At 42.0% G+C, this 27,727-nt stretch overlaps 2 protein-coding genes, 1 long non-coding RNA gene and 1 pseudogene across 6 annotated transcripts in view; 3 read left to right on the top strand and 1 right to left on the bottom strand.

Moving 5' to 3' along the window:
* Positions 1-225: 225 nt before the first annotated feature.
* HSPA5 (heat shock protein family A (Hsp70) member 5) lies at positions 226-5,155 on the bottom strand. Its single transcript, XM_038549365.1, has 9 exons — positions 5,001-5,155; positions 4,700-4,919; positions 4,366-4,597; positions 3,777-3,914; positions 3,333-3,445; positions 2,848-3,238; positions 2,474-2,711; positions 1,997-2,164; positions 226-1,143 (listed from the first exon to the last, which is right to left on the bottom strand). Exons 2-9 carry the CDS (start codon positions 4,819-4,821, stop codon positions 581-583), a joined length of 1,965 nt encoding a protein of 654 aa, XP_038405293.1. The 5' UTR covers positions 4,822-4,919; positions 5,001-5,155; the 3' UTR covers positions 226-580.
* Positions 4,304-18,927, top strand: LOC119873373. Of its 2 annotated transcripts, none has more exons than XR_005364998.1 (2): positions 4,304-5,790; positions 18,609-18,927. It is a non-coding gene; the product is annotated as an uncharacterized LOC119873373 (long non-coding RNA). The 2 variants fall into 2 exon arrangements; XR_005364999.1 differs by lacking the exon at positions 18,609-18,927 and adding an exon at positions 6,595-7,809 and having other exon boundaries at positions 4,625-5,745.
* Positions 11,247-12,235, top strand: LOC102156635 (hypoxanthine phosphoribosyltransferase 1 pseudogene; annotated as a pseudogene).
* A 542-nt stretch (positions 18,928-19,469) lies between the features above and the next one.
* Positions 19,470-27,727, top strand: part of GAPVD1 (GTPase activating protein and VPS9 domains 1) — an 83,548-nt gene continuing 75,290 nt past the window's right edge. For all 3 annotated transcript variants that reach the window (XM_038549362.1, XM_038549363.1, XM_038549360.1), the window contains exon 1: positions 19,470-19,617. The gene's annotated coding sequence lies outside the window, so the exon portion shown is untranslated. The remainder of the gene's footprint in view (positions 19,618-27,727) is intronic.

Here is a 27,727-nt window from a genome sequence, read left to right as displayed (position 1 = left end):
TTGATTGCATGACACTTAGATCATGACCTGAGCTGAAATCAAGAGTCAGATGCTCAACCGAGCCACCCAGGCACCCCCTGCCCCTTTCTTAAACTAGATTGTAAGGCAATTTCCCTGAAAAGTATTAGATAAAAATGTTTCTTTACCTCCAAACTCCAACTCCCTCCACACAAGTGGGAATATAACCTTGAGGCAAATGACTTAATTAGAAGCTTATCACAAAAATTAGACCAGTGTAAATAACAAACATTTATTGGTGTCACTTATGGTAGAAAAAGTTCCTACACCACATGTGCGTGACGCAATTGTTAAATAGAACATTTCCAAGGTGAACACACGCCCTAAAACCAGCTTTTTTACCCACTTTTTAAGATAGCCAATTCTTCCTTTCCCCCCACCCCAAGACATGTGAGCAACTGCTAATGAAAAGCAGTAAACAGCCACTTGGGCTATAGCATTTTCAACTCCACTCCAAGGTGAAGATTCCAATTACATTCGAGACTTAAGTTCTCTCAATTTTCTCCTAACGAAAGTTCCTGAGTCCAGTATTTACAATATTACAGCACTAGCAGAGCAATGTCTACAACTCATCTTTGTCTGCTGGTTCCTCATCACCAGTTGGGGGAGGGCCTGCACTTCCATAGAGTTTGCTGATAATTGGCTGAACAATTTCCTCCAGTTCCTTCTTTTTAGCCTTGAAATCTTCAATGTCAGCATCTTGGTGACTTTCTAGCCATTCAATCTTTTCCTCTACAGCTTTTTCCATGGTCTCCTTATCTTCAGAGGAGAGTTTACCTCCCAGCTTTTCTTTATCTCCAATCTGATTCTTTAGAGAATAGGCATAGCTTTCTAATTCATTTCTAGTATCAATGCGCTCCTTGAGCTTTTTGTCTTCCTCGGCAAACTTCTCAGCATCATTAACCATCCTTTCAATTTCTTCAGGTGTCAGGCGATTTTGATCATTGGTAATTGTGATCTTATTTTTGTTGCCCGTACCTTTGTCTTCAGCGGTCACACGAAGAATGCCATTCACATCTATCTCAAAGGTGACTTCAATCTGTGGGACTCCACGAGGAGCAGGAGGAATTCCAGTCAGATCAAAAGTTCCCAGGAGGTGATTGTCTTTTGTCAGGGGTCGTTCACCTAGAAGTTACACCAAAAAAACGCTTGTTATTACTGACAAACATTAGTACATCTGAATACTTACACTTCAGTCTATTAGAGCTTACAGTGGCAAGGGCATGCTTATCAAGCTAAAAGTGGATATTGATCTATAAGGAGTAGCAAGTGAGACTATGTTAAGTTACTACTAACCTTTTTCTTTTTTTTTTTAAGATTTTATTTATTTATTTATTTATTTATTTTTTAATATTTTATTTATGTATTCATAGAGACACAGAGAGAGAGAGAGGCAAAGACACAGGCAGAGGGAGAAGCAGGCTCCATGCAGAGAGCCTGACGTGGGACTCGATCCAGGGTCTCCAGGATCACACCCTGGGCTGCAGGCGGCGCTAAACCGCTGCGCCACCGGGGCTGCCCAGATTTTATTTATTTATTTATTTGTTCATGAGAGACACAGAGAGAGAGGCAGAGACAGAGGCAGGGGGAGAAGCAGGCTCCATGCAGGGAGCCTGATGCGGGACTCAATCCTGGGACTCCAGGATCATGCCCTGGGCTGAAGGCAGGCGCCAAACCGCTGAGCCACCCAGGCGTCCCTATGTTACTACTAACTTTTAATTGAACTTCATCGACATCATTATGAACTTTTCTTATTACATTTTAAGAGCCAGCTCAGAAGTTATCTTTATAGACAAACAGTGCCAGATAGGTAGGTAAGAATTAGATTTGGGGCTGACTCTACCAAACTGAACACTAGTCATATTGGGGAACCCTCATCTGAAGACAGCAGCGGTTTCTTTCCTCATTTCAATAGAATATATTAAGAAGTCATGCTTTTCAAAAACATACTATGTCATTCACAAATGTAGGGTATTACCTTCATAGACCTTGATTGTAACAGTTGGTTGGTTATCAGAGGCTGTAGAAAAGATCTGAGACTTCTTGGTGGGCACCACAGTGTTCCTTGGAATCAGTTTGGTCATGACACCTCCCACAGTTTCAATACCAAGTGTAAGGGGACATACATCAAGCAGTACCAGATCACCTACAAAGGTAAGTTAACCAATGTTAAGTTCTAATTCAAGGGTCACAGGAGCACTACCAAGCAGTCTCCCCCTGAACTATTTAACTTTATCTTCTCCATCGTGCCATTTAATGCAAATCATTTCAGAAGCAGTGAATTAAAATAGCTGCTAATCATCTTGAAACTAACCCAGGTCTTGTCCTCAATTAACCCTTTATTAGCTGTGTGACCCTGCTGCTCATGTTCTATTGCTTTCTAAAGCAAGAGCTAATTATACTCTTCCTCTCAAGCTACTGAAGTACTGTGAAAGATGCTGTGATACTGCCATACCTGTATCTTGATCACCAGAAAGTACACCAGCCTGGACAGCAGCACCATATGCTACAGCCTCGTCTGGGTTTATGCCACGGGATGGCTCCTTGCCATTGAAGAACTCTTTAACCAGTTGTTGAATCTTTGGAATTCTAGTAGAGCCACCAACAAGAACAATTTCATCAATATCAGACTTCTTTAAGTCAGAATCCTCCAGCACCTTCTGGACAGGCTTCATGGTAGAACGGAACAGGTCCTAGAATAGGAAACACAATTATTGTGGTGATGCCTGTTCCACCCAGATATTGACTAAATATCTAAATGCAGTATCCTAAACACAGAGTCCAACTAGGTCTCATTAGCCAAGCAAAAAAAAAAAACCAGGAATATACCATATTTAGCTCTTCAAATTTGGCCCGAGTCAGAGTCTCAGAGAAGTCTTCTCCTTCATAGAAGGACTCAATTTCAATTCTTGCTTGATGTTGAGAAGACAGGGCCCGTTTGGCTTTTTCTACCTCCCGCCGGAGTTTCTGCACAGCTCTGTTGTCTTTCCTAACATCTTTGCCAGTCTTCTTTTTGTAGAGTTTGATGAAGTGTTCCATGACACGTTGGTCAAAGTCTTCTCCACCCAGGTGAGTATCTCCATTAGTAGCCACAACTTCAAAGACACCATTGTCAATGGTGAGAAGAGACACATCAAAAGTTCCACCACCCAGGTCAAACACCAGGATATTCTTCTCCCCTTCCCTCTTATCCAAGCCGTAAGCAATAGCAGCTGCTGTACTGTTAACAGAATGAGAAAGAAAAAAATGACTTAGTTAAGTTTACATTCCCCCTATTTGGCAAATATGCCATTATTTCTGAATTTGACACTTACGGCTCATTAATGATCCTCATAACATTCAACCCAGCAATAGTGCCAGCATCTTTGGTTGCCTGGCGTTGGGCATCATTGAAGTAGGCTGGTACAGTAACAACTGCATGGGTTACCTAGAGAATAACAGGTAATTAAGTGTATATTATCAGATGGTTCAACTCTTATATAAGTTGCACTCAAACCACCGCTTTAGTTTCTAAGACAATCAATCTGCTGTTAGATGGGTATGTAATTTTACACCCCTGGATTTGCAAGCATTAAGTGGTAACGTAAAGTCCCTAATATTTGTTGAGCCTACAGTAAAATATGCAAGTAAATTAAAAATTGATTTATGAATGTCATTCAGACTCAAGTCATTAAAATACTAAAGGCATCTACACAACACAATAAATACAAGAATAGGGAAAATAAAATTAAACTTAACATTGTTCTTGAAATATTTACCTTCTTTCCCAAATAAGCCTCCGCAGTTTCCTTCATTTTGGTTAGAACCATGGCAGAAATTTCTTCAGGAGCAAATGTCTTTGTTTGCCCACCTCCAATATCAACTTGAATGTATGGTTTAGTCTTCTTCTCAACCACCTATTTTAAAGAATAATCATTAATTTCAGACACAGAAGCACGAACATTTAAAACTTTAAAAAGAGGACTGAGTCCCACTTTCTCCCCCCATAGTTTGGTTTACTTTAGTCGCTTGGAGCTGAATATTGCCTAGAAATACTTAAGGAGTATGGATGCCTTATAAAGACAAGCCTCTTCGATTTTTTTTTTTTTTTTTTTAAGATTTATTAACTATACAAACTATGCAGAGAGAATAGTCCTGTGGGAAGTGTCTTTATTTGCCGAGCTTACTTTGGCAATATTTGTAACATACCAAGATTACTCAATAAAAGTTATTACATGTACACCACGTTTGTATCCTTTCTGTTGTCTCAATTTTTCAGTAACTTATTATTCTTAAACACTCCGACCCCCCATCGCCCACTTTCTCTTCGGGTGAGAGGAAAAAAAAAAAAAAAAAGCCCTATCGGACCTTGAAAGGCAAGAACTTGATGTCCTGTTGCACAGACGGGTCGTTCCATGTGCGGCCTATGAGCCGCTTGGCGTCGAAGACGGTGTTCTCGGGGTTGGAAGTGAGCTGGTTCTTGGCCGCATCGCCGATCAGACGCTCCCCTTCAGGCGTGAAGGCCACATAAGACGGCGTGATGCGATTGCCCTGATCGTTGGCGATGATCTCCACGCGGCCGTTCTTGAACACCCCGACGCTGGCGGAAACATCACCAAGAACGCAAGGAGTCAGCACCGCGGGTCTCCCGGCAGCCCAGGAGGCCACGCCCCATTCCCCCCTCTCCACAAACCCCACTCACCAGGAGTAGGTGGTGCCCAGGTCGATGCCGACCACCGTGCCCACGTCCTCCTTCTTGTCCTCCTCCTCGGCCCGCGCCGCGCCGAGCAGCAGCAGCACCGCAGCCACCAGGGACAGCTTCATCCTGCCGGCGCCGTAGGCCAGTGGGTCAGCAGTGAGTCGGGACGTCACGGACAATCCAACCACAGGCCGCAGCACCGGAGCGCACCGAGGAGACTGATCTGAGGGTACAAGGCCCGGGGTCAGCAGGAGCAGCAGACAAGGCGAAGGGCAGGTCCGGAAGGACAGGCCGCGGCGCTTACCTCTCAGACTCACAAAAATCCCCCAAGTCGATGAGTCTGTGATGTCTCAGCCAGCGTCGACCGCGCCGTCGCCGAGGCCGCTTATATACCCTCCCCCCAGCCCCGTCGTGGAGGCCACCGATTGGCGTAGGCGCTGCTCGTTGGAGGCCGCTGATTGGTCCAGGCCACCAAGCTGGCCGCCGCCGATTCGAAGCGGCCTCCTCCGCAGCTAACGTCACAGCTACGCCCCCCCGGCGGACTCATTGGCGGCCGGTAGCATCCGACAGCCGCCAATGGGAGGCAACATCCGCCCCACGCGCAGTCCTCATTGGCTCAGCAGCTGTCTGTCTCTTGTGCGACCTCTCACCCGGAGGCCGTTTCCGCTGGTAACGGCAGAAGTCCCGCCTTCACACTGGGCCCTCGGGGGCCGGGATTAGAGTGGACTAGGTGATTCCCTCGAGGCTCTGGGTTTGGGTTCTTGGTTCTTTCTCCGCTGTTTGCTTGACCCTCCTCTCTCCTTCCTCTCGAAGCGGGAAGCGACTCTCCCCCTCTCCCCAGCCTCCAAACCCGCCCCAGGCAGGCAGGTCTCAGCGTAGATGCTGTGATCCCCTCAGAACAAATTTCTTTGCCCTTTACAGCCGCTACGGTTTGGGGGTGTCCGAGCCTCGGGGCGTGTTGTTCTCCCGCCCGCAGCCCTGTCCGGAGCCGTGCCCGGCCGCGGATAGTGGCTCCTAGACATTCTTTCGGCCCTGCTCTCCCTAGCCAGGTACTTTTGTCTATACCAGGTTTCTCCACATTGCCCTACCCCACGGTAAGTCACAGGCCTGGCCATAGTAACTGGCTCCTCACCCTGAGTCCCCACCCCAGCGCGGCAACCCTCTGCTGAAGCGCTTCTCTACTAATGCCATCGCTCACTCCCTGCGATGTATTATTTTTCTGGCTTGCCGCTCCTTGCCTTCTCTTCTGCTCCTCCTTTTTTCCTCTGTGGCCCCGGGTTTTCTTTTGCAAGGCCTTGCTTGTCCTTTAGTCTTGATACCTTTCTAACTTCACTCTTCCTGGAAAAGGTCAGATTGTGCTTACAACCTGTAGCAAAAATAATAATAATAATAATAATAATAGTCTACTATTTAATTTAGACTTACTGTGTGCCAACCATTGTTGTGTCTCCTATGTCATTCGGTCCTTACCGTTTAATACTTGGCATTTCCCATTTTCCGGATGAGAGATTTGGGACCGAAATATTAAATAACTAAGTTAAAGTCCTAGAGCTGGTGAGTGATGGAGTTAGAAGAGATATCCGAGTCAGCTTAGCTCCCTAGTCAATACTCTAAATTTTTTTTTAAAAATTACTAAATTCATTCAACAGATCTTTTTGGAGCACCTACTATGGGCAGACCAGAAGCCTGATACAGAATATTTTGAGGTGCTTTACAAAGAATGGATGGGACATTGTCAAAATCAGGAACTGATGACTCCAGTGTTTTTCCACTAAATATATTCTTGAAATCCATGGGTATTCATAATACTACATCCGAATAGCACTGAAACATCTAACACACAGTTTACTAAGATGCTGAGCCTAGGAGTCAGTACTAAAGAATTTTCCTTTCTCAAGGTTATGCTGGTGACTCAGAATTGACTATGGAAGTTGCATCACCCATCTTACAACAGGGCTTGTAATACTGCTGTAACACTGACCCTCTCTATAGGTTGCATCAGTTCACATCAAGATAGAAATCACCATCAAGCCACATTACAGCTTCATTTCAAGCAAACTTTGTGTATATAACATCCATTTACATCAAAAAGCTCTCAGTTTCAGCCTTGTCTTTGATAGAGTAATCTTTTGCAACTCTTCCTTTTTTTTTTTTTTTCTCTAAGATTTAGAAAAGTAATATCTGGCTAACTTTCAAAGGGAATGGGTATATTGGTGGTTGTAGTATTTTTTAAAAACTAGGTATATTAGGTATATGTTAGAGTATATTCCAAAGTGCAATCACTTCTGGTTTGAATAGAAAAGTGCATAGATAAATCTAGCTTCCTGAATGTTAAATACCAATAATAGTATTGGTGCCAGTTACCAATATTTAAGCATAATATTTAAACACTTGATGTGCATTATCTCTTTTTAATTCTTATGAAAGCATTTCTTTCTTTAACCCTTATTTTTAGAGCTAAGGAATCTGAAGCCCCAAGAGGTGAAGAAATTTGCCCAGGAGATCACACAGCTTAAAAGATAGGGAGCCAGGATTTGAGCCTTGGAAATTTGGTTTTTAATTTCTGTAGTCAAGACTGTCATCCTGATCTTTGGCTTTATAAGATTTATGTCTTGTTTAGGATATAGAATAGTGGCCTAGTTTGCAAGTGTTTTGATAATGAGTGATAGACAAATGTAGATTTTTATCCAGTAATTTAAACCAGCTCATTTCACTTGTACTCCTATGGGTAAGATAGTAGATTTCTATTTCTCATCTGATCTCAGAAAGCTAGGCAGAGTTAGGACTGATTAGATTTGGATATCACTTGGTTTCTAAATCTTCCTTTCTGAAAGGGAATTAAAGACATAGAACAGAAAGGAAAAGGAAAAGGCTTATAGAATTGGCAAATTGAATGTTTTAGACACCGATAATTGAGATTTTTCCGCATCCTTTGTTAAAGAAAATATTCAGCAAGAGATAAGGTACATGATCTTGGAAAAAAACAACCTACAAGAGCCTCAGTTTCTTCATCTATTGAATGTCAGAGATTTCTATCCTGTCTCTCCTAGTGGTTTGTTTCAAGGACCAGATAAGAAACTGTGTGAAGAAAAAAAAAAAAAAAAAGAAACTACGTGAAAGTTTTTGGGAAGTTGTAGAATAATAGAGATGCTACTAATCATGTGAATGTACTATGAGAAGACATTTTATTTTATTTTATTATTATTTTTAGAAGACATTTTAGAACCTCTTCAAGAAAACCACTTCTTTTTTTTTAATTTAATTGACTTTTATTTTATTTTATTTTTTATTTATTTTTATTTATTTATTTATTCATGAGAGACTCACAGAGAGAGAAGCAGAGACACAGGCAGAGGGAGAAGCAGGCTCCATGCAGGAAGCCTGATGTGCGACTTGATCCTGGGACTCCAGGATCACTCCTTGGGCTGAAGGCAGGCGCTTAACCACTGAGCCACCCAAGGATCCCCAAGAAAACCACTTCTTAAGGGTCAATTTTCTTTTCTTTTTTTTTTTTTTTTTTAAAGTCTGTTTTATTATTTTTTTTAATTTTTTTTTTTTATTTATTTATGATAGTTACAGAGAGAGAGAGAGAGAGAGAGGCAGAGACACAGGCAGAGGGAGAAGCAGGCTCCATGCAGGGAGCCCTATGTGGGATTTGATCCCGGGTCTCCAGGATCGCGCCCTGGGCCAAAGGCAGGCGCCAAACCGCTGCGCCACCCAGTGATCCCAAGGGTCAATTTTCTTTCCCCACTTTTTAAGGGTCAAGATTTCTTTCAATGGAAAATAATGTTTGGTGATTATGTTGAATCTGACGGATTTTTTGAAATATTTTTTAAAACGCTCTAATTACTCTCCTATATTGACTACATAGCTGTCTTTTTTATTAAGCTACTGGGCCTCAACCTTCATTAAACAATTCAAGAATAAAACAAAAGTGTCTCCCTGATTCCTCAGCCCCTGAGCTAGGAACAATAACTAGGTATAAATCATGTAGCAGTTTTTTTTTGTGCCTTTTTTTTTTTTTTAAGATTTTATAGATATATTCATGAGAAACAGGCAGAGACAAAAGGCAAAGGAAGCAGGCTCCCTGTGGAGAGCCCCGGGGAGCCCAATGTGGGACTTGATCCCAGGACCCCAGGATCAACACCTGAGCCAAAGGCTGATGATCAACCACTGAGGCACCCAGGCATCCCTTTTTGTGCTTTTGAAAGTGCAGTGTGCTGTGCAATTAGTCTTCTTTGCCATGACTTTTTTTTTTGTCTTGACTTTTTAAAAGTGAATCTTAAAATTAATAGGGAAACTTCCCCACATACAAATGAAAAGTTGCAAGTAATGCATCTTCTTTGTGTGTGTGTGTGTGTGTGTGTGTGTGTGTGTGTGTGTGTAAGGCATGTAGGAGGGCATTCTGTGTCAGTGTGATAGAGAGAAAAGCCCATGGGGTTCGAAAACATAAAAACTAGAGAGTTCTGGTTCTGTCCCTTAACTAGCTATGATTTAGGGCAAGTCACACTGTCTGAGGCTCTGTTTACTTGTCTATAAAATGTATATAATTTTGCCTCCTCAAAGTGGTTGTTATGATGATAAAGGTATTTGATTTGTTGTAAAGCATTTTAGTTTTATACAGAAGTTTTAATTTTTCTTATTTTTTTAAAGATTTTATTTATTTATTAGAGCACAAACAGGGGGAGTGGCAGGCAGAAGTAGAGGGAGAAGCAGGCTCCCCACTGAGCAGGGAGCCCAATGCGGGGGCTCCATCCTAGGACCCTAGTAGGATCACACAACCTGAGCCAAAGGCAGACATTTAACCAACTGAGCCACCCCTGTGCCCCTAATTTTTCTTCTGTTTTATATTTTCCTTTGAAGTAAAATAAGCTAACTTTATAGAATTTGAGTGATAATATTTGATATTTATCTTAAATTTCTAAATTTTTAAAATAGGAAATACAGGGGCACCTGGCTAGCTCAATCAGAGGAATGTGCCACTCTTGATCTCTGGGTCATGAGTTCAAGCACCATGTTTGGTGTAGAGATTACTTAAATCCATATATATATATGTATATATACTTGAAAATAAAATGGGAAATATAAATGCATGGTATAAAATTTAAAAGACAAAACATAAATATACAATGAACGTAAGTTTGCCTGCCACCCCATCTCTAGCCTTATTCCTCTACACTGGTAAAGGTAAGCATTGTCATCACTTTCTTGTGCAACCTAGAGAGGACTTATTCATATTCATACACAGTATGTGTCTATGCCTGTTTTATAACTAGTGATGGATCATGGTACTGCATACATGGTTCTGCTTCCATCCAGTTAGCTATATTTCTTGGAGATTGTCACAAATCCACTGCTCCCCATTTAATATCAGTAGTAGCTACTCTTAATGGAATATTTACTGTGTGCTGGATGTTTGCATATCTTAAACCTCTGTTATAAATTGCGATATGAATACAGAAAAGTATGTAAGATGCAATAGTACAGTATGAATAATCATAATATAAATCCCTAGGTATTCAATATCCAAGTCAAGAAAAAGAATGTTGTCAGCACTCAGAAGTCCTCACTTTTGGGGCAGCCCCCGTGGTGCAGCGGTTTAGCACCGCCTGCAGCCCAGGGTGTGATCCTGGAGACCTGGGATTGAGTCCCACATCAGGCTCCTTGCATGGAGCCTGCTTCTCCCTCTGCCTGTGTCTCTGCCCCTCTCTCTCTCTCTCTCTGTTTCTCATGAATAAATAAATAATTCTTTAAAAAAAAAGAAGTCCTCGCTTTTTCACCCCAACTGATCCTAATTCCTTCTTCCATGAAGAAGTTAACTTCTCTTTATTGTTACAGTCTTTAGAATTTTATCATTTATTGTATTAGCTTCTTTTTTTTTAAAGATTTTATTTATTTATGAGAGACACAGAGAGAAGCTCCATGCAGGAAGCCAAATGTGGGACTTGATCCCTGGACTCAAGGATCATGCCCAGGGCTGAAGGCAGGTGCCAAACCGCTGAGCCACCCAGGGATCCCCTATCATATTAGCTTCTCTCTTCATTGCTATAACTTGATAAGCAGTAGATCCAGGCCTTCCACCTTCAGGAGTATCTTTTGTTATTCTTGGTACTTGTATTTTCATATAAATTTTAGAATTAGCTTGTCAAGTTGGCAAAACAAACCGACTATATATTGTTAAGGTAGGAAAATAAATTAACGGTATGATAATATACCATTATTTTAAAGTAAGCTTTATAAAGTCTTAAATCTTGACTTCTGTATTCTAGAATTGTTAAAAAATTGCATGAATTTAGTGCTTAAAATTTATCAGGAATGAACAATTTTCCATTTTGAAATGACAAATTATGTTACTTTAAGATGTTGAAATATTACGTAGCTGTTAAAATTGTTGATATCTATGTTTTTCAAAGAGTAAATTGTAAGTATGTTATTTTTTTGATCTACATTTTCTTGTTATTTAAAAAAAAAATTCCTGTTTATCTATCAGGAACTTACCAAGCTTGAAAAACCTTTAAGAACTTAACTCTAAAGGTAATACAGAAGAGAACTGCCCTCAGTCCACGCACCGGCCAGCTCCATTATGGCAAGCCGAAGCCCCAGCATTGTGATTAGTGATGATGAACCAGGTTATGACCTAGATTTGTTTTGTATACCTAATCATTATGCTCAGGATTTGGAAAAGGTATTTATTCCTCATGGATTAATTATGGACAGGACAGAACGGCTTGCACGAGATGTGATGAAGGAGATGGGAAGCCATCACATTGTAGCCCTATGTGTACTCAAGGGGGGCTATACATTCTTTGCTGACCTGCTGGATTACATTAAAGCACTGAACAGAAATAGTGATAGGTCCATTCCTATGACTGTGGACTTCATTAGACTGAAAAGCAACTGTAGTGACCAGTCAACAGGGGACATAAAAGTAATTGGTGGAGATGACCTCTCAACTTTAACTGAAAAGAATGTCTTGATTGTTGAAGATCTCATTGACACAGGCAAAACAATGCAAACCTTGCTTTCCTTGGTCGCGCAGTATAATCCAAAAATGGTCAAGGTTGCAAGCTTGCTGGTGAAAAGGACTCCTCGAAGTACTGGTTATAGACCAGACTTTGTTGGATTTGAAATTCCAGACAAGTTTGTTGTAGGATATGCCCTTGACTATAATGAATATTTTAGAGATTTGAATCATGTTTGTGTCATTAGTGAAACTGGAAAAGCAAAATACAAAGCCTAAGATGAGAGTTCAGTTTGCAAACATCTAGAGTCCCATTGAAATCACTAGTGAAATAATCAAATGTTCTAGTTCTGTGGCAACATAGAGGGGCTTACTGCATGTATTGTCTTAAGAATTTTATCTATTTGGTATGTTTGTTAGAAATGTCATTTGCTGCATTACTGAAGTTTTTATTTGCACTATGAGCCTATAGACCATCAGTTCCTTTGGGTGGATTGTTGTTTGACTTGTGAATGAAAAATTTCTTAAACCACACTACTGTTGAATGAAACTATTGAAATTGTATCTGTAGGAAACATTTAAAGAGAAAATATATTAGTATTTAATTGGTATTTTAATATTTATGTATTCAGGAAAAAACAAGTGATTGAATATTGTTAATTATACTACTGTATGTTTAGAAAAGTAAGAAGCAGTTTTTGTATCAATGACAGCATGCAAGACGTATTGTTTTATTGGATAAACCATGTGTCCTTGAATTATGTTAGTGTTTCAGTGGTATTAACTGTATTTCCCCAGTTCAGATTATTTCTGGTGAGTCTTTGTCAACAGTTTATACAAATCAATAAATTCCAAAAAACTTTAAAAAATAAATAAAAGTAATACAAGAGAACAAAAAAGGTCAGTGAAAGATGTGCAAGATATAATTACATTAAAGATTATTTCATACATTATGATTAATCATAGGTTAAACCAAATACAGGTAACACATAAAAATTTTATGTTGCATTAATAACATGACAGCTTCCATCAGTCTGGACATCCTTGATACTGATAAAAGATAAGGTGTTTTTTTGTTTTAAGTGGGCTCCACACCCAGGACGGAGCCCAACACGAGGCTTGAACTGATGACCCAGAGATCAAGACCTGAGTGAGATTGAATCAGATGCTTAACCAACTGAACCACCAAGGCACTCTGGGAGAATAAGGTTCATAATAGATTTCACTGGGCTGAAGTGCAAATTGCATGATTTATGTCTCTATTCTATAGCAGTCTTTTTCTTCATTTTCAGTGTTTTCACATTTTAGGCTTTTATCTGTTGCCCTCAACTTAGCCAATAATGAAAAATTCTTTGGCAAATGTTACAAAACCATATTGGATGTGAATAGCTCGGGCCTTGGAAGGATCCCCAGGCAAGTGAGAGGCTCTAAATCATAAACTCCATCAGCTTCATAGTAAATCCACCTCTGAGCACTGCTACTATTTCTGAGCCTGCCAGTGGGGGCCAGTGTAGGACAACCAAGGGCCCAGAACATGGGGTAGGGTTATGACTGTAGCCTTGTCCTTTGCTTGGAACTGGGCTGTTCCAAAGGCCAAAAAGCATTTTATGAAGAAATACTCTCTGCCATCTATGTAGAACAGCTTCCACACATGTCTTTCTGGATTTTTTGTTTGTTTAAAGATTGCTGGAGCTTTAGAAAATTTTTCCTGTGGGGCCCCAGGGTGGCTCAGTCAGTTGAGCACATCTGCCTTCTGCTTTGGGTTGTGATCCTGAGGTCTTGGAATTGAAGCCCACCTTGGGCTCCCTGCTTGGGGAGTCTGCTTCTCCTTCTATCTCTGGCCCTCCTCCCTGCTACTGTGTCTCTGTCTCTCAAATAAATCTTAAAAAAAAATTTTCTTTCCCTTAAACATTTTTTAAAACTATGTTAAAAATAACATAGTTAATTCACATGTATTTTTTATTCAGAATGTACAGTGAATCTAAATGTCCCTCAGTAGGGGATGCTAAGCAAACTACGGTAGGTGATACTATGGAAATACTGTGCAAAGTTTCAAAACCGAGGTAGATTTCTATGTATTGATATGGAATGAAGCTCGGGATATTTATTTATTTACTTACTTATTTTAAAGATTTTATCTATTTATTCATGAAAGACACAGAAAGGCAGAGACATAGGCAGAGGGAGATGTAGGCTCCTTGCAGGGTGCCTGATGTGGGACTCAATCTCAGGACCCTGGGACCTCGACCCAAGCCAAAGGCAGATGCTCAATCACTGAGTCACTCAGGTGTCCCAGGATTGATCGATTTATTTATTTATTTATTTATTTATTTATTTATTTATTTATTTATTAAGATTTTATTTATTTATTCATAAGAGACACACAGAGAGAGGCAAGACATAAGCAGAGGGAGAGGCAGGCTCCATGCAGGAGGCCCAATGTGGGACTCGATCCCGGGTCTCCAGGATCGCGCCCTGGGCCAAAGGGCACCAAACCGCTGCGCCACCCAGGGTTCCCCCAGGATTTATTTTTAAATGATAACAGAATGGTATGTACAACGTGATCCTATTTGTGTTAAATAACCTCCCTCCCCAATCTAGACAGATACCTGTTATTGACAAGAGTGACTCCCTCTGGGTAGAATTGGACGGGAATTGAGAGGATTTTTTTTTAAGATTTTATTTATTTATTCATGAAAGACACAGAGAGAGAGAGAGAGAGGCAGAGACACAGGCAGAGGGAGAAGCAGGCTCCATGCAGGGAGCTTGATGTGGGAACTTGATCCCGGGACTCCAGGATCACGCCCTGGGCCAAAGGCAGGCACTAAACCGCTGAGCCACCCAGGGAGTCCCAAAAGGATTTTTTTTTACTTATTTGTATTGTATATATATATTTTTAAGACCAAGAATGAATTTTTGTCTTGCTTAATTGAAAGTGAATTTTAGAAAACAAATGTAGTGAACGTAATGGTTCAGTTAGCTTTTTAGCATTTAATTTTGTTTTTTAAGATTTTATTTATTTATTCATGATAACACAGAGAGAGAGGCAGAGGGAGAACCAGGCTCCATTGCAGGGAGCCCAACGGGGACTCGATCCCGGGTCTCCAGGATCATGCCGTGGGCTGAAGGTGGCGCTAAACTGCTGAGCCATCCGGGCTGCCCAGTATTTAATATTTTTAAAAAAGATTTTTATTTATTTTGAGAGAGAGGGAGAGTACACAAGCAGGGGGAAGGGGCAGAGGGAGAAGCAGACTTCACCAAATAGAACCCTGGGATCATGACCTGAGCCGAAGGCAGATGCTTAAACAAGTAAGCCACCCAGGTGTCCCTTAGTGTTAAATGTTTTAAATGTTTGCCTGCTATTTGAATTTGAACTGTGTCATAGTATAACAGCTTACATTTGTTTTACTTTGTGGTTTCCAAGCATTCGCCTGACTTCTTTGATCTTGTCCTCCTAACAACTTCATGGGATATAAAGGGTTGGTGACATCTTTGTTTTACAGTTGAAAATATAGTCTCAGAGTTCATAGTAAAATTATGAATTCCCTGCTGTGTTGGTTTCTATTCACATCATTGCTGTATTTATTTATCACTTTGTGTATAATTTAATTGACTCAGATGAGACACTAAGATTAATCTTTCCACAGGCTATGGCTTTCCACAGACAAATCTTCTGTGTGCCAAATAAGAAAACTCACATAATAGGTGAAGCCCTTGTTTCTACCCTTACATCTTGCTCTTCCACTTTTTTTTTAAGATTTTATTTATTTATTCATGAGAGACACACAGAGGGAGGCAGAGACATAGGCAGAGGGAGAAGCAGGCTCCACGCAGGGAGTCTGATGTGGGACCCGATCCCTCCAGGATCATGCCCTGGGCTGAAGGGAATGCTAAGCCACTGAGCCACCCAGGCTGCCCGCTCTTCCATTTTCTGATCTTCCTTTCTGGATGTGACCCTAGTTTTCTTTCTGGTATGGTCTGTTCTTAATTGTCATATTTCTTTCCTAAGTATAGATGCATGCTATGTTAAAAATGTTACTTTTCCCTGGGGCATGTGCTTTTTAATTAGGATCTCTTGAGGAACAACCTCTAAATTCATACAAATGCAGGTGTTAGATTAGATGATCTTTGAGAATCAACTATAATACCTATGATTCAATGTATCTATACTAATGATGACATTTCAGAAAGCTTTCACAGACCTAAGGATAAAATAATTTTTTTCAGGGACGCCTGGGTGGCTCAGCAGTGGAGCGTCTGCTTTCTGCTTAGGTCGTGATCCTGGAGACCCGGGATCGAGTCCCACATCAGGCTCCCTGCGTGGAGCCTGCTTCTCCCTCTGACTGTGTCTCTGCCTCTCTCTCTCTGTGTGTCTCTCATGAATAAATAAAAATCTTTAAAAAATAATAATTTTTTTTCAGAAATATTTGTAAAAGGCCCCTCAGATCACTTTGCACCTGCTTTCTGGGCATACCAGTGAAACTGTGCACAAACAGAAGCAAAGAAAAATTTTTTAAAAAAAGTTTTTAAGTGGGGATCCCTGGGTGGCTCAGCAGTTTAGCACCTGCCTTCAGCCCAAGGCATGATCCTGAAGTTCTGGGATCGAGTCCCACGTCAGGCTCCCAGCATGGAGCCTGCTTCTCCCTCTGCCTGTGTCTCTGCCTCTGTGTGTGTGTGTGTGTGTGTGTGTCATGAATAAATAAATAAAATCTTTTTAAAGTTTTTAAGTAATTTCTACACTCAACATGGGGCTTGAACTCATGACATTGAGATCAAGAGTCACATGCTCTGCCAACTGAACCAGCCAGGCTCCCCAAGAAGCTTTTCTTTTCTTTTTAAAGACTTATTCATGACACACACACACACACACACACACACACACACACACACAGACACATGCAGGGATCCTGATGTGGGACTCCATCCTGGGACTCCAGGATCACGCCCTGGACCAAAGGAGGCACTAAACTGCGGAGCCACCCAGGGATTCCCCGCAAGAAGATTTTTTTTAAAGATTTTTTATTTATTTATTCACGAGAGACACAGAGAGAGAGATAGAGGCAGAGACACAGGCAGAGGGAGAAGCAGGCCCCATGCAGGGAGCCCGACGTGGGACTCGATTCCGGGTCTCCAGAATCACACCCCGGGCTGAAGGCAGCACTAAATCGCTGAGCCGCCGGGGCTACCCCAAACTCAGAATTTTTTAAAAAAGCTTCTTGGGGGACAGCCCCGGTGGCTCAGTGGTTTAGCGCCACCTTCAGCCCCGGGGTGTGATCCTGGAGACCGGGGATAGTCCCAAGTCAGGCTCCCTGCATGGGGCCTGCTTCTCCCTCTGCCTGTGTCTCTGCCTCTCTCTCTCTCTCTCTCTGTCATGAATAAATAAATAAAATCTTTAAAAAAAATTCTGAGTTTGTCACTACTCTTGGATTCTGTAACAGAGTAGTCTAAGGGAGAGTATGGAGTTAGGAATCTGAAGAACTGAGCTCTAATCAAGATTCAGTATGAATTTCTTAACTACGGGTACATAACTGCATATCCTTGTATATTAGGGAAGGCTAGTGTTGTAGTGGAAAGAAAAGAGCTTTAGCCAGTGTTCATTGTTTATTCATCCTACTCATTTTAAAAAATAGGAACAAAAATATGTATTACATCCTAGGCAGTATGCCAGGTTCCAGAGGAACAGTGGTAAATAAGATCGGGTTCTCTGCCCTCAAGGAGTACTATTTATTGATTATGAGCATCTTTTCACCCCTTGAGTTCACTTTTCCATGTGTAAAAGATGTTGAGAACACTAGTACATATTCCATAAGAATTACAGTTGTAGTGATCCGCTGTTCTAATGTAGGGGCTGTATTCCTTGGGTGTGCTGGGTGGGGGGAAAAAATTGAAATCTGCCTATAGTTCAAGCTCTTCACTTATCAATGAAGTAGGGCTCAAAATGATCGACCATCCCAGTGCTTGTTTCACAACCATCAAGAACTTTTTGGAACTTTTGGGGCCGTTTCCTTCCTCTCCTCCATGGCATGTGTGCTCCAGCCTATCTAGAGTACTCAGTGTTAAGTGAAAGCAAACCGTGAATGTATTTATACATACATTTTGCTCAGGCTGCAATCTTCCTTAGCAATCCTCACATGCCATCTTCTTGAAATCCAGCCATTTGGTAGCTCCAAGTATCTTCTTACAGTCATGGCCACTCAACTTGTTGAAACCTGTCTCAGTGATTCTCATAGAGCTCTATACCTCAGCTTATTATTATGATCTTTGTGTGAGTTACTCTTTCAGCCTAGATCGTAAACTGTGTCTTGTCGCTTTTGCATTCCCCTGGTGCTTTGGGCAATGCTTTATTTTTATTTTTTTTAACATGTTTTTAAAAGATTTTATTTATTCATGAGAGACACACAGAGAGAGGCAAAGACATTGGCAGAGGGAGAAGCAGGCTCCCTGCGGGGAGCCTGATGTGGGACTGGATCCTAGGACCCTTGGATCAGGACCTGAGCCAAAGGCAGACACTCAACCACTGAGCCACCCCGGTGCCCCTTTGGGCTTTAAAACAGAGCTGATAAATACCCTTTGATTGAACTGAATTCTTCAGTAGCAGGGCAATATAGTAGCCATAATACCTGACCAGCTAACTAACTACAGAACGTTATTGTGGTAATAACAGGAGGCAATAACAGGAAGCCAATTTCGACAGTTTTTAAGGCAATATACATCAAGGGGAATGATTAAATGGAAAGCAATGGGAGCTGATTCACATTTGAAATAGTTGGAAAACTCAGTAGTAGTACTTTTTTGTTTGCCTGGAGACACTCCCAGTGTTGGAGGACATAATCATTGCTTTCAGTTTTTTTTGAAAGACTGTGGGATGGAAAACATTATCAGAACTACTAGCAGTGGAAGGAAGTAAAAGGGAAGCCTATTCCACCTAAGACAGGCCTTTCTAACTTCTAGAGCAGTCCAAGAGTGGAGCAGGCTACCTCCGGTTAAGACGGTGAGCGCGCCCTGAAATTCGAACTGCGGGAAGAGAAGGTGGAAGATCCATCTGGCTGGAATGTACAAGAGTGAATTCCTACCTGGGCTGGAAATTGGGACTTCACGACCGTTAAGGTGTCTTCCAACTCTTAAGGTTTCTAGGACTGTTCAGCTCTGTTCACCTGACATTTGAATGACCCTAAATCATTTCTGTAAAATAAAAATTCATCAGATAAATCAATCTAAAACACTATATGGTCAGAGGGAGCCTGCTTCTCCCCCTGCCTATGTTCCTGCCTCTGTGTTTCTCATGAATAAATAAAATCTTAAAACACACACACACACACACACACACACACACAACAAACCACAGCTGTACCGTCCAAGTTAGAGTCCATCAAAGCATAAAATGAGGACTGGGAAATCAGGTTAAAGACTGAAAAATCCAGATACCACTGAAGGCACTTCGCGAAGCTTTTCACCGAAAGAGAGAGGCGGTGTGTGTGCACGTGTATCCGCACACGCAGGAGTCAGTGATGCGTCCTGGGCAAGTGACACTCGTTCCCGAAAACGTGAATGCTCTGAATTTTTTTTACAAGCACTTGCCCAGGCGGGTTTTTCCTACCCGGCAGCACCGCAGGCGGAAGCAACGCCCCGCGTCTGGCGAGGAACAACTTTCCGGAAGGCGCTTCGCGGTACTACGGCCGCCGCCCACTACGGCTCCAGCCGGGGGCCCACGGGGCTGGCTGAAGCGGAAGGGCCGCTCTGGCCACGCGCGCGAACTACCAGTCCCAGGGGCCTCTGCGGCGCCGCGCACGCGCGATGGCGTGGCGGCAGCGCCGCCGCAGGACGCAGGGAAGCCAGCTAGCGAGAAGTGGCGGCGGCGGCGGCGGTGGCGGCGGTGGCAGTTCGCAGCGAGGGCGACGGCTCCGAGGCCGAGTGGCGGTGCGGCAGAGACCTGGGTGCCCTCCTCCGTGTGATCCCCGTGGTGAGTGCGCGTCTCCGGTTAACTAGCGCAGAGTCCGCAGCCCGCTGCCTGGCGGCCGGGCTGTTCTGGCCTAGGGCCGCAGCCTGCGCCTAATGGCCGGGCCGCCCAGTTCAGCTGACCCCTGTGCCCTGAGCCCTTCCCTCTTGTATCGGTAGAAGTGGGGGTATGCGGGCACGTAGTTAGGCTCAGGGGACAGCGTGGCGGCGCCCAGGGGCCAGGGCGGCCTGGGGCAGACGGGAGGGAGGGACGCGTGGGGGATGGGATGGGAAAGGACCAGAGAACCGCGGGGCGGCTTCGGGTGGGAGCCACAGGCGAGCGACCTGGCAGGTGGAGAACTGAGCATAGGAGGCGAGGAGGAGGTGGCATATCGTCTGAGTGCCGCTGGTGAAGATGTCGTGCCTCGGGGACTCTTGACAAGCTAGATTCATGGGTCTGGGGGCAGCCCACCTACGAAGAACACACACAGTACACTTGGCATCTTTCCACCTGCTGTTAGGTTGGATGTCTTGGAAGTGGGCGGCTGCTGGTTGCTTCCATCACCTTTCCTTCCACTTCACCTTTTATTGATTGTCAGATTTAAATGTGTGCTGGCATGGCAAACCACAGAAATGAACAGTGTTCGGTGTATAAGTCTGTGGAGAAACAGGCATGATGGTATGTTCCGATGGGAGGTCAAAGGAGGAATCATTGTTTTTATTTTAAAATCTGTGACACAAGTCAGTTTAAGCACAGCTTTGAACTAGGAAGGGTTTTAACCTGGGATTTCACCAGGTGGTGGATAGACTATAGGGGATTTTTGAACTAGAATGGGGATAAAATCACATGTTTTTATTATCTTATAACTAACTTATTAGTGCCTTCAATCATGAATGTAGGCAGCAAACCTGAGTGGAACTAGCAACGCCTGTGACTTTGTCACCAATTAAAATTACAAATATTTTTGTATCGTGTACAGTTTTTACAGATCTCTCAGAATATCATTTATGCTTATATGTTTTTCTGAATTTATGGCATTATTAGACACATTTAGATCTTGTTATTTAATGTGATGATAAAGCTGCACCTACTTTACCAAATTACAGTTTTTAAGTAATAGTTCAGTATAATTGGTTTCTTTTGTGATTTCATGTATTTAACTCTTTTAATTTCATTTAAAAGCAATCTGAGGGGCACCTGGTTGGCTCGAGTGTGCTACTTTTCAAGCCCCACATTGGGCATAGAGATTACAATCAATCAAATCAAATAAAAAGAAAAAATAAAATCAATCTGAGAGAGAGTACAGAGGCTTCGTCAGACTACCAAAGAGATCCATGGCACAAAAAAGATTTATAAAATATCGGAAGTAGAAAAAAGTGTTGGGAGGTCAGCCTGGAAGGATATTTGAATTTTTTTTTTTTTTTTTTTTAGAAAGACAAGGCAGATGGGATTATAGTATAGATGAAAGAAGGAATTTTGTACACAGAAAAGTAAGATTTGACTGGGTCAGAGTAATTTTGAAAGACTGCAGGTACTTTATTCAGGGTTCTGGGGAATCAGCAAAATAATCTGAGGGAAAAAAGGGAAGTGACTACTTCGACCCTTAGATTTTTGTAGAAGGCACCTCCTAGTTCTAAGTGGTTGAGGCTGCCTAAACTCTTGTGTAATCCCATGAAAGGAAATTTTAGTATGTGCTGATTTTCTTTAAATCATGTGGGTAGTGTGGCTTTTAAAGAGGGAGATATTCTAGTTCTTTTATCCTTAAGTAAAAACCATAGGATCTCTCTTCAAATATATTTTCCTGTTACTATTATTCTTTTCATATATGATAGAAAGTAAAAGTGCAGGTGATAGAGTTGGAGAATTGGTAAATCATTTTCTCGAAATTCCATTTTAAATTCTCATAGCATTTTGGCATCAGACTCCTTACTTACTGGTGACTCTTAATATTTCTTTAGAATATATGGAACTGAAATTTGCAACTGTTTGTAAAGCGCCTGTCGACACCTTGTGTGAGATTTTTCCCCCTGTAAAATAATAGCAATAATAGAGAAACCAGTGCAGCAAACTCTTTTTCTGGAAAAAATGAAGGGGGGGTATAGAAAAGTAAAGAAGAGTATTTTTTGAAAAGATATTGGTGCTGAAATAGTTTAAGTTAAATCAAATACACCATACTACAAAATCATTGCCTTAGAGAGATCTGACCTGGTATTTTCTGTGCCCTTACGCTGCCTCCTTTCTCGTTCTTTGTCCCCTGCCCCTTGATTTTTTTAATAGCGTGTATCTATCTGATATGTTATTTGTATATTAATTTTTTAACTTTTGTCTCCCATCAGAATGTTAGCTCTGTGAGAATAGGGATTTTTGTCTTTGCCACAGTGCTGGAATAGTGGCTGGCACATAACAAGTACTTAGTAAATACTTGATGAATGAGTAAATTAATCAGTTAATTTATAAGAGCTAGGTTACTTATTTCTAGTAATAAAATATCTATTTTTAAAATATTGCAAATAGGGCAGCCCGGATGGCTTGGTGGTTTAGCACCGCCTTCAGCCCAGGGCCTGACCCTGGAGACCCGGGATCAAGTCCCACATCAGGCTCCCTGCCTGGAGCCTGCTTCTCTCTGTGTGTCTCTCATGAACAAATGAATAATAAAAGATATTTTAAAAAAATAAAAAAATAAAATATTGCAAATAGTATTACATATGCTGGAATTTTTTTTTTTTTTTTTTTTTGGTCACATATGCTGGATTGAATTTGAACCTTTTCATCTTACTTTTTTTTTTTTAAGATTTTATTTATTTATTCGTGACAGACAGAGAGAGGCAGAGACACAAGCAGAGGGAGAAGCAGGCTCCCTGCAGAGAGCCTGATGTGGAACTTGATCCCAGGACTCAGGGATCACACCCTGAGCCAAAAGCAGATGCTCAACCCCTGAGCCACCCAGACATTTCTCATCTTACATTTTTTAATTTATTTGAGAGAGATACTGTGAAAGAGAGAGAGAGAGAGCACGAGCTGGGTAGAGGGGTAGAAGGAGAGAGAGAAGCAGACTCCCGCTGAGCTTGGAGCCCAATGTAGAGACCCTGGGATCATGACCTGAGTTGAAGGCAGATGCGTAACTGACTGAGTCACCCAGGCACCCTCATCTTACATTTTTTTTTTTCATCTTACATTTTTTAAAAGACAAGACTTACTTCCCAAACATTATGCAGTGCTTTTGTGGGACATTTGGTTTCATGCTGGGACTGATCATTTTTAGGGCATGCTGCCATGTAGGTTTGATTTTCCTTAACATTCTACAATGATTGATAAAAGGAAAGGCCTCTGGATGAAGTTCTTATTTTGCCAAGGTTCTTTTACTTTGTGATACTAGGTTGGTATAAAGGACACTGAATTTCTCATATCAGATTTAATCTCATATCAGATTTAATGTCTTATAGTATCAAACATTAGTGAAGATGTTGCTAAAAGTGGTAAGTTTTTTACTTAAAAGATTTTTTAAAAATTTATTCACGAAGACACACAGAGACAGGGGCAGAGACATAGGCAGAGAGTAAAGCAGACTCCCTGCAGGAAGCCTGATACAGGACTTGATCCCAGAACCTTGGTTACAACCTGAGCTAAAGGCAGACATTCAACCATTCAGCCACCCAGATGCCCCTGAAAATGGTAATTTAGAAACTGCTATAGGACAGTTTCTTTGTAGGACAGATTGTAAACAGTGTAGGAGTTTAAATTGGTACAGCTTCCTTGAGAGAGAATGTTTGCAGTTATTTGGTAAAGTTGAAAATGGGCATACCCTGCCTCATAATTTCACAACTTCTGGAAGGTAATAAGAATGGGTGGAGATGGTGGCAAAGGGGATAATACTGTAAATTTTCTTTAAAGACTAAAAGCAACTATGAAGATGTCAACAGTTAATTCTGGAAGGGAGAATACAGGTGCAAAGTCATCTTTGCACCTTTCCCTATTTTCTGTTGATTTTGTTTTTTTGAATCCATAACTTTTTTGAAAGTAATTTCTGCACCCATGTGAGGCTTGAACTCTTGACCCCGAGATCAGGAGTTGCATGCTCTTCTGACTGAGCCAGCCAAGAACCCCTGAATCCATAACTTTTAAGTATTGTTTCCCAACTCTGAAAAATTGTAAGCCTACAGAAGAGTTGCAACAGTAGTATAATAACACCTTTGTTATATACCTCACCTAGATTCCACAGTAGTTAACATTTTGCTATGCTTGCTTTATGCACTAGTAGACACATTTTTTGCTGAACTGTCTTCCAGTTAGTTATAGATACCATCAGGACACTTTACCTGTAAATACAGGTATGTATTTCCCAGGAACAAATGCTTTCTTCTCTATATATCCAATTCAGTTGTCCTCCTCAACCAAATTTAACATGGGTGTAATATTGTTTAATATGTAGTACCTATTCAGATTTCCCCAGTTGTCACAATACTATGCTTAGATACTTGGTTTTGTGTTTGACCCAAGATTCATTTAAGGAGCTTGCATTGCATTTAGTTGACTGGTTGAATCTGGACTCGTTTTCCAGCCTTTAGGGAGTAGACTGGGGGGCGGGGGGTGGGGTGTCTTTTGTGACAGTAAGTATCTAGACTAGTTGTTTTGTAGGATGCTCCTCAATTTGGATATGTGTGAATGTTTCTGCATGATCAGATTCAGGTTAAACATGTTTGGTTGGAATGCTGTGTACTTGATTTTAGGTCTCAGTGTATCACATCAGAGGCACCAGATGTCAGTTTTATTATTGATGCAAATTTGACAATTTGAATAAAGTAATAGCTACTAAATTTATATTGTTTTTTAAAAAGTTTTATTTATTTATTCATGAGAAACGGAGAGGCAGAGGGAGAAGCAGGCTCCCCGTGGGGAGCCCAATGCAGGACTCGATCCCAGGACCCTGGGATCACCACCTGTGCTGAAGGCAGACGCTCAACCACTGAACCACCCAGGTGCCCTAATAGATTTATATTGTAAAGGCACCTTTTTTCCTTTGTAATTAATAAGTAATCAGTGAAGTGATTATTTTTATTTTTTGAAAATTTATTTATTTATTTTAGAGAAAGAACATGCACAGCTGTGAGCGGAGGGAGGAGCAGAGGGAGAGGAAGAGAATCTCAAGCCGACTCCCTGCTAAGCATGGAGCCCAATATGAATACCTGAGCCAAAATCAAGGGTCCGATCGTCAACCAACTGAGCTACCCATGTGCCTCCTCTTTTTTTTTCTGTAAAAAATATCTCTTTTTTTGCCTTTTTAATACCAAAAAGTATTATCATCTATATGGCTCACATTATGGTCGTTTTAAACAGCCCTGGTTCAAGAGGTGCCTGGGTGGCACAGTTGGTTAAGTGTCTGACTGTTTGTTTTGGTTCAGATTATGATCTCAGGGTTGTAAGATACAGCCCAGTGATGGGCTGGTGCTCAGCATGGAGCCTGCTTGAGTTTCTCTCTCCCTCTCCTGGTCTTTCCCCACCCCATGCTCTCTCTTGCTCTCTCAAATCAATCAATCAGTCAATCAATCTTTTATATATATTTTTTAAGATTTTATTTATTTATTCATGAGAGACAGAGAGAGAGAGGCAGAGACACAGGCAGAGGGAGAAGCAGGCTCTGTGCAGGGAACCCGAAGCAGGCTCTGTGCAGGGACTTGATCCCGTGTTCCCAGGATCACACCCTGGGCCGAAGGCTGCACTAAACCACTGAACCACCCAGGCTACCTTCAGTCAGTCTTAAAAAAAAAAAATAACAACCTCACCACTGGTTTAAGACAATAGACTTCTAAACCTGCACATAGAGTAATACGTGCAATATGTGTTGGAGCTGTACTCAGAATTTTATACTTTTGTATTTATTCATTTCTCAGTTCATACCCTCCAACCTATCCTCTGTATCAAAATACCCAACATCAAATGTTTTATATCAAAATATGAAAATTTTAGAATCTAATGTGAAATTGTTTAGCAGGGAACTGACAATTGAGTGACCACTGTGCACAGGGCATTCAGTCCATAAAGTAACTTGTTCTGGGGTGCCTGGGTGGCTCGGTTGATTAAACATCAAACTCTTGGTTTCCACTCAGGTCATGATCTCACAGTGGTGGGATCAGGCCCCCTGTTAGGCTCTGTGCTCAGTGTGAAGTCTGCTTCAGTCTCCTTTCCCCCTTACCCCACCCTGCTTCTCCCTGATCCCTCCATCCCTCCCTCCTTCTCTCTCTCCCTCTATCTGTCTCTCTCTCAAATAGATAAAATCTTAAAAATATAAATTAACTTGTTCTGCTACACTTCAGCAGCTGAAGGGACACATATTCTGTATCTGGCCAATATGCATTCTGCTCCAACAGTGTGCCTGGCACCATGGTAGGTGCTTTATTTTCACTAACCTATAAAATTCTCACTTATCTATGTAGTAGATCCTATTAAAGAAGAAACTGAAGCATATAGAGGTTAAGTAACTTGCCAAAGTCCCACAGTCTGTGGAAGTAGGATTCTAACCCAGCAGGCCTGAACCAAAACCACCACACATTTGTGGGACTTGATTTCACAACCCTGAGACCATGACCTGAGCTGAAACCAAGAGTCTGAGGCTTGGGGCACCTGGGTGGCTCAGTTAATTAAGCGTCTTCCTTCAGCTCAGGTCATGATGCTAGGGCTCTGGGATGGAGCCCTGCATCGGGATCCCTGCTCAATGGGGAGTTTCTTCCTTTCCCTCTGCTGCTCCCCATGCTTGTGTTCTCTCTCTCTCAATCTTAAAAAAAAAAAAAAAAAAAGGAAGGCAGCTCGGGTGGCTCAGCAGGTTAGTGCTGCCTTCAGCCCAGGGTGTGATCTTGGGGACCTGGGATTGAGTCCCTCATCAGGCTCCCTGCATGGAGCCTATTTCTCCCTCTGCCTGTGTCTCTGCCTCTCTCTGTGTGTAGCTCATGAATAAATAAATAAAATCTTAAAAAAAAAAAAAAGTCTGAGGCTTAATGAAGTGTGCCACCCAAGCACTCTTGGAGTGATTATTTTAAAACTTTATCAGACTCATGAGTTGTTTATAGAAGTACCAGTATAAAGGGTAAAGAAGATTTAGTTTGGAGATACTACTACTAAATGGGAGAGTGGAAGATCAGGGAATGCTGTGTGAAGGAGAGGACTTTTTTTTTTTTTTTTTAAGATTTTATTTATTTATTCATGAGAGACACAGAGAGAGGGGCAGAGACACAGGCAGAGGGAGAAGCAGGACTATGTAGGGATCCCGATGTGGGACTCAGTCCTGGGACTCCAGGATTGGAGGGATCACACCCTGAGCTGAAGGCAGATGCTCAACCACTGAGCCACCCAGGTCCCCCCTCCTCCACGTTTTTTCTTTTTCTGGCAAGTATGTTAGGTCTGTGAAATGGAAAAATGGGAGGAGAGATTGTAAAGATAACTTGGGATGAAAAGATATTGAAAAATTGAGGCTGCCCCAGGTGATAGTATGTGATCATTTGCCTGCAGGTATATCACTCCCTTCCTAGTGCTCACTACAGTGAGATTGCCCACAGGAAACCTGAAGTCAGTATTCTGAAGAGCCAGAGAGGCACCATGGGGAAATGAGGGTGGGCTGTTAAGTCAGCCAAATCACCAAATCTAGTCTTGAATTCTCTGCTGCATGATAGCTGGATGATTAGGCAGTAAGTTATTTGACTTTTTAAAACCTGATTCCTCATGTGTAAGGAAGTGATAGCATATGAAAAGCATCAGGGGGATCCCTGGGTGGCGCAGCGGTTTAGCGCCTGCCTTTGGCCCAGGGCGCGATCCTGGAGACCCAGGATCGAATCCCACATCGGGCTCCCGGTGCATGGAGCCTGCTTCTCCCTCTGCCTATGTCTCTGCCTCTCTCTCTCTCTCTGTGTGACTATCATAAATAAATAAAAATTAAAAAAAAAAAAAAAAAGAAAAGCATCAGGAACGTGGTTCATTCAATAATTGCTAGTTATCTTTTGGTGCTCCAGCTCTCAATCTTCTTTCACTCTTTTCCACCTTGGTACCACTCCCTGACTTGAAAACAAACCTCAGTCAACTGGTGCCTTCTTGACCACTGTCACAGTGTTGTCACTTCTCACTTCACCCAGTTGGCTCCACTGTGAGT

This window comes from Canis lupus, chromosome 9 (genome assembly GCF_011100685.1).
Source record: "Canis lupus familiaris isolate Mischka breed German Shepherd chromosome 9, alternate assembly UU_Cfam_GSD_1.0, whole genome shotgun sequence".
NCBI classification, from domain to species: Eukaryota; Metazoa; Chordata; class Mammalia; order Carnivora; family Canidae; genus Canis; species Canis lupus.
This window is presented reverse-complemented; position numbering and strand designations above follow the sequence as displayed.

Excerpts from the sequence above, each read along its gene's own strand:
- HSPA5 (XM_038549365.1), bottom strand. The coding sequence starts at position 4,821 with ATGAAGCTGTCCCTGGTGGCTGCGGTGCTGCTGCTGCTCGGCGCGGCG. Across the intron at positions 3,446-3,776 it reads AGGCTTATTTGGGAAAGAAG|GTAACCCATGCAGTTGTTAC; the intron begins GTAAATATTTCA and ends GTTATTCTCTAG. Across the intron at positions 3,239-3,332 it reads ATGAGGATCATTAATGAGCC|TACAGCAGCTGCTATTGCTT; the intron begins GTAAGTGTCAAA and ends TTCTGTTAACAG.